Genomic DNA, 11,020 nt, shown 5'->3' on the forward strand with positions numbered 1-11,020 from the left:
CACTAATTTCAATTAGCAACCTTACAAATATATCATTTTCCCTCTCACTTCTTAATTCTTGATAAGTCTGGTCAACTCTATGACTTTTGTCTAACATATTTTCATGAAAGACTCAACAAAACTATAGAGTTGTGCAGGATAAGCACAGTAAAGTGTAAACACTAAAACTTTGTATGATGGACCTGTTATGACATATATATATATATATTTCCATTGTAGGTATCATTACCTATTTTTGTTTGGACATAAACTTTTTGTGAGTGATGCAGCTACTACAGTATATGCATGCCAAATGAAAGTGGCAGCCCAAAATACAGAACTAAGTGACAAAAATGACAGCATCTAGTACACGTTATTCTGATTTACATTTACTATCAATATAACAGCAGAAGATAGGTGTATTTGTATATTGCAAAGATGTTCTTAGTACAAGAATCACTGCATTCCTATATTATCATTGGAATACAAAAACATTCTAATATATTTATAGATATACAAAAGACATCTTATGAATGGCTAGGAGAAGAATCGTTACCATCATCTTCATCTATGAGTTTAACACCATTGTTTTTAAGGGCATTAACAATAGCCCAAACCTTGGTTTGACTCTTAAATCCCTTCTTCTTTATTTCCTTAGTTACATTGACATGAATTCCTCTTCCTTGTCCATCCTTAAGTCCCTCAACTTTGAGACGCATGGCCAATACCTCCCCAACAACAGCAGCTGCTTTCGCATTGCAGGACCGGCCGCACTCAAGCGACTGTTTAATGGAGTGCTCCGCTGTGGAGGAGGTTGCTACAATATGACCATGGTTTCTATCCACAACGTTTGCTGTAATGTGTTTCAATGATATGAATATTCTCAGCACGTACCGCTTCAAAACAGTCATTCTTCAGTTATCTAATGGCAGATAGAAAATTAAGCACACAAATTAGTTTAATAAAAATGAAAGGGATGACTAAAAGCAATGCCACACATAATGAAAGGAGAAACCAATGTCTTGATTGCAAACAGGTCATTAACATTCTTGGTTGCAAATTAATTATTAGGAGCAAGGTTCTGAAAACCGGACCGGTCATCAATCCGTTCTATCATTGGTTTATTGGTTCACAGGTTCAACCGGTCTAACCGTGGTTTAACCGGTAAAACCGTTTTATAATAAAAATAATAAATAAATTATAAATAAACACTCTAAAACATAATTATAGTTTAATATAAACTTTAAAATATCTTCTAAATTTAAAGCATTACATGAAATATCATCAATCAAATCTTATGATCTTTCTTCACAGACAAGTCACTTATAACCTAGGAAATTATAGTACTATTCTTAACTGTCTCAACAAACTGAAGAATCTCGGATTCAACCTTTTCGACTAAATTAGCTTTCACTGCTGCAACATATAATGTGGCATATTTTCCAGAGCCACCAAACATAACCATGCTTGATTTTCTTGACAGTTTCCAAGCCAATGATAGGAAACCTGCCATACTTGAGTCTAATGTTTTAAGTCACAACAAAATCATACTAAATAAATTCAAGTGCCTTGGAAAATGATTAAATAGAATTCTACTTAGAATGAGACTAAATCAAGACATATGGAATCAAATCTCACAACAACAAAGGGCCCGCTGATACTATGAATAAGTCAGATGCCTTCCAGCGATCTCCAATAAATTGGGTCACTTCCTGTGATGGTCGTGCCCTTAAATGCTGACCATTCATCCACCTGAATAGAAGACAAGGAATAAATTTAAGAAACCATAAATAGATATTTATTGTATACTTTTAACAACAATGCTTTTTAGGAGTAAGAAATATATAAAACTCAAAATTCCCAATATAAATAAACTAACTAATAATTGTCACTTTGGGCTCAAATTTTGTGTATTGGGGGATCCATGTTATGTCAGCTAAGTTTACTGGAAGCTATTTTATTCTTCTAGGGGCTTGCCAATCTATCTGGTTAATACTGCTGAAACAACTTAATTGGGTTAATAACTTTAGTTTGCTGAAACAAGCTATTTTGTTTTTCAAATTATATTTATTGTGTTTAACATTTGAATATCTGTTCGTTAACATAGGAGCTTGCCAACAAGAACGTGCACCTAAAGATACTCATTGATCAACTGCGTGATCTTCTCTCTGATATATCAACGTGGCAAAGTCCTTATTCAACCTGAAGATTAGGATGAACTCTTAAATTAGAGAATAGTATCATAAAATGAAAACCTGAGTTCAGAGTACAGTAAATGGTAATTATGCCTCTTGATATTCTAACACTTGAAGTTGCATAGTTGATCACAAAAGGAATCTTTTCCTTCCCTGAGATTATTGTTTATTGTGAGTTTACGATTAGAATTTTTTTACTTAACTATTATCAAAGAATTAAGTCATTCTATTGTTATGACAAGAATTGTATTTGTTACCTTACTTTTTTTTATATAGGTTTAAGATTGGTGCCTATTATTTCCAGGTCCAATTTGAAAATTACCATATTCATTTATTTGATTTTGAGAAATATTTTATTAAGGGATGGGAAAGTGTGGCTGAGGCTTGTGTACTAGTGGCAAATCTATCTCCCTGAACTGTGAGATAACTTCTATGACAAATAAATTGTGTAAATCAACAATAAACACCAGACCACACTAACAGCAGCTCTCAATTGATAAACCCAATCAAAGAGCAATCAGCATTCAGTTATGGATTTCAATAAACACCAGACCACACTAAACAGAACCAAGAAATCAGTAAACAGAGCATAAAAGGAAGAAGAAGAACCGAAGAAGTGAAAGCAGGGCCACTAACCTTCGACGGAGAGATGGATGGCGAGCGGCGAGCAGCGACCCAATGGCGAGCTGCTCCAAGCCTCGAACAGAGAAGTCAGGGAGGATGGGGACGAGGTGCGAAGCTACAAAAGAGAGCCTGGGTTCGGGACACGGGGAAGGAGGAAGAAGCGGAGGCCGACAACATGGACGGCGGCGGCACGGCGGCAGAACGGTTGAGGAGGAACTCACTGCTTCAGTCAAAGCCAAAGAGGGTTTGAAGAATTCAGTTTCACGAATGAAGGGGTCACGGGTTGGATTTTCCTTTTTTTTTTTTTTTTTAAAGAAACTCAAAACCGCGTCGTTTATTCTGAACCGGCCGGTTACCAGTCTAGTCCAACTGGTCTGAAACCGGTCAGTTCAGCGGTTTTTGAATGGTTCACAAAAGGATGGTTATAGATAGAAGATCGGACTGTTTTATCACCGGTTTTCAGTTGGATCAGTTCGATTGATCAGTCCAGTCTAATTTTCAGAACATTGATTAGGAGTAATAAACATAAAGGATACACCACTAAGTCTGAAATTATATATGAAAGCAATATTTATGCATAACGAAATGAAATGTCTCAAATGCATAACATCATTGACACACTAAAATTTAAAATAATGAAGAGTAGTACAATGAGCGTGACATAGCAGATAAAATGTATTAAAATATGAAAATCTCAAATATGGATATAACATGTCACCTAGCTTATGAACATTACCAAATAGGTAAACAAGGAATCAATCTTCAATCTACTTATTCAAACAACAAAATTAAAAATCAAGAGATCAAAGAATGATAAGAGTAAGGAACCATTAGTGTAAGCAGCAACCATGATCTCACTAAAACAATACTCCACACGATAAACTAATTTGCAAAGTACATATAGTTCATGCATTTCATCAAACACATCATGAGCAAGTAAATAAAATGTAACTCTTACCTGTAGCTCTTCAAAAACTACTAAAACTGAACAACGACTTTTCGGCAAAGGATTAGATGGTCCCAGAACGTTTGAACTATTAAATAGTCCCATAACAAAATATGTTTTTTAAGTTTTTTAATAATTGTTAAGTAGTCCTTATTTAATTTTAATTACAAATTAACCTCATATATTTTATTTAATTATAAAAACTATTTTTTATTTTATAAATTATTATTTTATCAGTCATCTATTATATTTATTAACAATCAAAAACAAAAACAATAACGAATAAGATCTTTCATTGATCATAATAACTTTTGGCAATCCCAATCGATGAAAAATTTATCTTTGATCCATTACACCATTGAGGGTTGTAAAATCGTGTTTCTTAGAAAATCAATCGATTGAATTTCAGGTTCCCATAACTTAATCGATTGGACTTCAAGTTATCACAAAACAATCAATTGAAAATTACAAGGTGTTAGAATTTGGTTGAATTAGTCCCACATTGCTTAGGATAGCAAATGGAGTGGGTGGCCTAGGCTATAAATATGAGGCTAAGTTCTCCATATTTTTTGCACCAATCGAAAACACTTAAAGCTTGTATCTGACTTTTCTTTTCCTCTATACCTTTTGATTAGAGAGTATTGTGAGGTGTAGTTAAATATTTGCTTTGAGAGTGTGGGTGTACTGGGTGCCGGTGTTAGAGAGAAAGAAGTCTATGTGTTGTAATAATTTTCACATAGTGATATTCTCTGGTTGTCATTTGGCAACGGCCGTGATTTTTTCTCCAGTAATTGGAGTTTCCACGTTAAATTCTTGTGTTGTGATTGTGTCTATTTTATTTCTCTGTGAAAGGTATTTTCTCAAGGGGAGAATGGTGTATTATTCCTGACAAGTGGTATCAGAACTTCGATTCGATGGGATTTATTCTTAGTATACTCTGTGGTTGCAGCCTAGTCTGACCTTTCACATCAGAAAAGAATTTTGTCCTGTAGCTTGAGGTTGATCTTTGGTTGCTGTTGTTGTTGCTGGAAGGCAATGTGACACTGTGAGAGTGCAGTTTGGAAAGGTTCTGGCTAAGGAAAGACCTGGTATTTAAGTGTGTCCATTATGACCCACCTCTCTTTCCTGGGAACCCTTCCTAGTGCATGGTCTACAGTTGAGTTATACTATTCCAGTATATGGTTGCAATAATGTCAGAATATTCAAGTGCTGTGAAGCTTGAAATAGAAAAATTTGATGGAAGAATCAATTTTGGCTTGTAACAAATACAAGTCAAGGATGTGTTGATACAATCAGGTTTGCACAAGGCGTTGAAGGAGAAGATCTCTGGTATGAAAGATGATGTTCTCTAGAAGACAAGAAGTATCCTCATGGTATTACCGTACTGCCATAGATAAGGATAAGTTGTGGCAATCGGGTCCACAATTGCAGACGGGCATTGGTTGGCGTTGAGATACGTGTGTGGCGGAGTTATGTCGATGGCTGAAGAACTTCCAGGAAAAGCCAATTTGGAAGTTGCACCATGAATTTTCAGCAAGATTTTGATCTGTACCAAGGCGAAATGCTTTGGGTGGTCTAATTCCAAGTGAGTATACTTTCATGGTGGAGTATGATAGTTCTCTGAACTATGATTGTCGGTATAGACAATGGCAGCAAAGAATTGTCGGTGTTGACTATGGAAGCTGAAAATGTGTGACTATTTCAATCAAGGTGGAAATTGTTAGAATTTGGTTGAATTATTCCCACATTGCTTAGGATAGCAAATGGAGTGGGTGGCCTAGGCTATAAATATGAGGCTAAGTTCTTCATATTTTTTGTACCAGTCGGAAACACTTAAAGCTTGTATCTGACTTTTCTTTTCCTCTATACCTTTTGATTAGAGAGTGTTGTGAGGTGTAGTTAAATATTTGCTTTGAGAGTGTGGGTGTACTGGGTGCCGGTGTTAGAGAGAAAGAAGTCTATGTGTTGTAACAATTTTCACATAGTGATATTCTCTGGTTGTCATTTGGCAACGGTCGTAGTTTTTTCTCCAGTAATTAGAGTTTTCACGTTAAATTCTTGTGTTGTGATTGTGTCTATTTTATTTCTCTGTGAAATGTATTTTCTCAAGGGGGAATGGTGTATTATTCCCAACACAAGGCAGTACAGTTTTCACAAAAGTCAATCGATTGGCCATATTACCCAATTGATTGAACGATGACTAGGATGTGGATTTTTTATAATTCAATCAATTGTTTATATTACCCAATCAATTGAAGGCTTCAAAGCAACTTGAGGTCTCACAATTCAATCGATTGGTTATGTTGGCCAATCGATTGAAGTCATCAAAGCAATATGGATTTGCCCAATTCAATCGATTGGTTGTGTTACCCAATCAATTGAATTATGCACTACGCCGTTCTCATTTTTCTTATCGTTTTTATAAATTATTATCTTATTATTCATCTATCTTATCTTTAAAATTCTATCTTTAATTTTTAAGTTTATATTTTGATTTAGATACTCTAATCTTATCTTTTCTTTAATATTAAGATTATAAATTGGAGAATAATCTATCACCAATTATTCAATCCCACAATTGGAATCGTGTATCAATTTCTTTGATTATCAAAACTTTCATTGTTTTTCTTTCGGATATCCATCTACTTAATATTCAATTTTTCTTCATTCTTTATCCGTCTATTTAATATCCAATATTTATTCATCATTAATTGATAATCACAGTTGCAACAATTTTTCATTGTAGTGTTCAAAAAAATAATCCACCGTTTTGATTACAAAATCGAGGTCAATAAATAGAATCTCTAATTTTGCAATTCTTCGTTTCGATACTTTATTCGTGAAATTGATTATGTAATAAAAAAATATTTTTTTATCTTTTAATAATTTATAGACCATTAAAAAATACTAAAAGTAAATAAATTTTATTATTTTTTATTATTAATTAGCTAGCAATTAGGGACAGACCTAGAGGGGGTGAGTAATGGCCTCCCCCCAAAATTTTTAAAAACTATACTTATATATAAGATATTTGTTTAAAAAATAATAAAATATTATATAAATTAATAGTTTTATATGTTTTATTTTTTACTATGTAATGGATTTATGTCTTAATTGTTTAATTCACAATATTTTTTACTTAACTAATTTAATATCATACCCTCAAGTCTTTGTACCTTTCAAATTAGTTTTTATATAATAATCTCTATATTTATTTTTAAAAAAATCTTTTATTTTTTATATTAATATATTTAACATTTATGTTATTATATTAATAATAACTTACGTAGTTATATTTTGGTAATCACATTATGTATTTTAGATATTATTTTCTTGTAAAAAATACTCATTTTTTTCTAAATTTACGTTGTTAAAAGAAAAATTTTATAAAGGTATCTTATATCTTATATTCTATAAGGGTACTGTGTCTTTCAAATAATTAATAATTTATAATTTATTTTCAAATTTTTTAAAATTTTTGAAAGAATTAATTTTAATTAATAAGATATGTGATAATTTTTACCTAAACACGCTATAAATTATTGGTGTTTTATAATTTTATAATGTACTATTGATATTGTTATATTTTTATGATGTAATTATCATATTAAAAATAAAATTGAGAAAAAAATTATAATTATATATATATTTTGATAAATCTTTTAAAAAAACTAACTCTAATAACTATATGTTAATTATTTTTATAGAATAAAAAATTTATTTAAAATTCGGCCCCTCTATATTAAAATTTTTAGATCCGTCCCTGCTAGCAATATTAGAAGCTATTTATTTTTTGTAATGTTATAAGATGGAGTGTACTGAAATTTCTTTTTTCATTGGAGATTTTTGATATGTCAGATATATTTACAGATACTGAGATAGATGAGCAATACCAACAAGAAGAGCTAGTTTGTAGAATTCGAATAAGATTTCGGAGATGAATTTACTGAGGGAGCGTATTTTTCGGAATCTGATCCGTCATAAGATACCCTTGAAGCTGCTTATGCGATTGACTCCGTGCAAGACATAACAACTTTGAATTTCAGTGAAAATTGTGTGGAGAAAATTGATAAATATCACTTTTCTACTTTGCAGCTTGCATTTGATTTTTATCTGAAGTACTCAAAGTCGAAGGGCTTTAGTGCAAGGAAGAGTAAGACTTTCAAGAATAGTATCGGTGAGATTTACAAACAAAAGTTTGTATGTCATAGGCAAGGATTTAGGGAGGAGAAATATTACACGATGGAAAAAGGAAGAAAGAGCCTAGATTGGAAACAAGAACTGGGTGTGAAGCCCGATTGGATGTTAAATTTGTACTTGAAACCATAGTTGTCAGAACCGAACCGGTGATCGAACCGGTGAGATTACTGGGTCACTGAGTCACTGGTTCAACCGGTGGGTCACTGGTCGAACCGGTTAACTCGGTATAATTAAATAATTATATAAAATTTAATTATTTTTTATCATTTGTATTTTTATTTTTGTTTTTATAAAAATAATTATCATTTTTAAATTTTAATGCTTTATTAATTAGTTTATATTCATTTTTTTATTATATTATTATAGGTGAAAAGTCACGTAAAATTATTTTTTTGTGAAGTTGATATTTAAGAATCGTTAGATGATTTGACTAGTTTAACTAAATATCATCTAACGATTTTTAACTATCAACTTCATACGAAGACAAAAAACAAAATAATATATTAAAACAATAATATTAATAGATATCATATAATCATGAAAAGAAAAAATAAATTGTGATTAATTAAATTTTTTTATTTATCTTTTTAATTTGTATATATTTAATAAAATTTATAGTTAAATAAAATGTAATTGATTTAAAAATCAGAGACTTTGAAATTAAAATAAATTGAATATAAGTGAAAAGCAAAAATGCTATATGTATTATAATTTGTATATTAATTAATGAGAATCACTCCAGCTTGGTGGTGGAAGCAAGCCAGCTTTATGCAGGAGGAAGGGGTTTGAACCCCATTGGAAGTATTTTGGAGAATTTTTCAAAAATCATCACAAGCTGACACTTGGATTTTCTGGAGCTACAGAACTCCAATTGGCGCGCTGCTGTCTGGAGTTAAACGCCAGAAAAACGTCATGATCCGGAGTTGAACGCCCAAAACACGTCATAACCTGGAGTTTGACGCCAAGAAATGCCTTAGCTCGTGGAATGATCAAGCTCAGCCCAAGCATACACCAAGTGGGCCCCGGAAGTAGATTTATGCATCAATTACTTACTCATGTAAACCCTAGTAGCTAGTCTAGTATATATAGGACATTTATCTATTGTATTAGACATCTTTGGTCTCAGTTTTGTTTTATTCTTCATCTTAGGAGATCATTGATCACGTTAGAGAGGGCTGGCCATTCGGCCATGCCTGAACTATTTGCTTATGTATTTTCAACGGTGGAGTTTCTGCACACCATAGATTAAGGGTGTGGAGCTCTGCTGTACCTCAAGTATTAATGAAGTTCTATTTTCTTTTATTCAAATCTCTCTTATTCTTATTCCAAGATATTCATTCGTACCCAAGAACATGATGAATGTGATGAGTCAAATTACCCTCATCATCATTCTCACTTATGAACGTGAGTGATTGACAACCACTTCCGTTCTACATGCAACAGAGCTTGAATGTATATCTCTTAGATTCCCCAACAGAATCTTCGTGGTATAAGCTAGATAGATGGCGGCATTTATGAGGATCCGGAAAGTCTCACCTTGTCTGTGGTATTCCGAGTAGGATCCTGGGAATCCGGAAAGTCTCACCTTGTCTGTGGTATTCCGAGTAGGATTCCGGTAATGAATGACTGTGACGTGCTTCAAACTTTAACCTGCTGGGCGTTAGTGACAGACGCAAAAGAGGGATTCTATTCCAGTAGGAGCGGGAACCAACCGGTGATTAGCCGTACTGTGACAGAGTGCGTGCATTAGTTTTCACTGCGAGGATGGGATGTAGCCATTAGCCATGGGTGATGCCTCCAGACTGGTTAGCTGTGCGAGTGACAGCCGCACAGGGTATTTCCCCGAGAGGAAGAAAGTAGCCACAGTTGATGGTGAACCCCTATACAAAGCTTGCCATGGAAAGGAGTAAGAAGGATTGAGTAGAAGCAGTAGGAGGGCAGGCGTCCGAGAGCTCTACAGCATCTCCATCCGCTTATCTGAAATTTCCACCAATGAATCTGCATAAGTGTTCTATCCCTTTATTTTACATATAATCTATTTTCTTATTTTTATTTTCTAAACCCATAAACTATTTTAATCTGCCTGACTGAGATTTGCAAGGTGACCATAGCTTGCTTCATACCAACAATCTCTGTGGATTCGACCCTTACTCACGTAAGGTTTATTACTTGGACGACCCAGTACACTTGCTGGTTAGTTGAACGGAGTTGTGAAAATAAACAGTGCCCTAAGAGTAAATATATGCTAAAGCTCAAAAGATAGAAATCACAATTTCGTCCACCAAGTTTTTGGCGCCGTTGCCGGGGATTGTTCGAGTATGGACAACTGACGGTTCATCTTGTTGCTCAGATTAGGTACTTTTCTTTTCAAAAATCTTTTTCAAAAATTTTCTTTTATTTTTTTTCGTTTTTACAAACTTTGTTTTTTCGAAAAAAAAATAATAATAAAAATACAAAAAAATTAGAAAATCATAAAAATCAAAAATAGTTTGTTTCTTGTTTGAGTTTTGTGTTAATTTTTAAGTTTGGTGTCAATTGCATGCTTTTAAAATTTTTCTTGCATTTTTCGAAAATCCCATGCATTCATAGTGTTCTTCATGATCTTCAAGTTGTTCTTTATAAGTCTTCTTGTTTGATCTTGATAATTTCTTGTTTTGTGTTGTTTGTTGTTTTTCATGTGCATCTTTGCATTCATATTTTCCATGCATTAAAGATTTCTAAGTTTGGTGTCTTGCATGTTTTCTTTGCATCAAAAATCTTTCAAAATAATGTTCTTGATGTTCATCATGATCTTCAAAGTGTTCTTGGTGTTCATCTTGACATTCATAGCATTCTTGCATGCATTCATTGTTTTGATCTAAAAATTTCATGCATTGATTATTTTTGTTGTTTTTCTTTCTCATAATTAAAATATTCAAAAAAATCAAAAAAAAATATCTTTTCCTTATTTTCCTCCAAATTTTCGAAATTTTGGATTGACTTGGTCAAAAATTTTTAAAATTAGTTGTTTCTTACAAGTCAAGTCAAAATTTCAATTTTAAAAATCTTATCTTTTCAAAATCTTTTAAAAAAAATC

General features: G+C 32.9%; 1 protein-coding gene across 1 annotated transcript; it reads right to left on the reverse strand.

Moving 5' to 3' along the window:
• Positions 1 to 380: 380 nt before the first annotated feature.
• Positions 381 to 3,849, reverse strand: LOC112717703 (uncharacterized). The gene is made up of 5 exons (XM_072204228.1): positions 3,757 to 3,849; positions 2,811 to 3,172; positions 1,618 to 1,731; positions 1,337 to 1,493; positions 381 to 901 (listed from the first exon to the last, which is right to left on the reverse strand). The coding sequence occupies exons 1-5, from the start codon at positions 3,847 to 3,849 to the stop codon at positions 887 to 889; spliced, it is 741 nt and encodes a 246-aa protein (XP_072060329.1). The 3' UTR covers positions 381 to 886.
• Between the last annotated feature and the right edge of the window lie 7,171 nt (positions 3,850 to 11,020).

Source organism: Arachis hypogaea, chromosome 10, assembly GCF_003086295.3.
Source record: "Arachis hypogaea cultivar Tifrunner chromosome 10, arahy.Tifrunner.gnm2.J5K5, whole genome shotgun sequence".
NCBI lineage: Eukaryota > Viridiplantae > Streptophyta > Magnoliopsida > Fabales > Fabaceae > Arachis > Arachis hypogaea.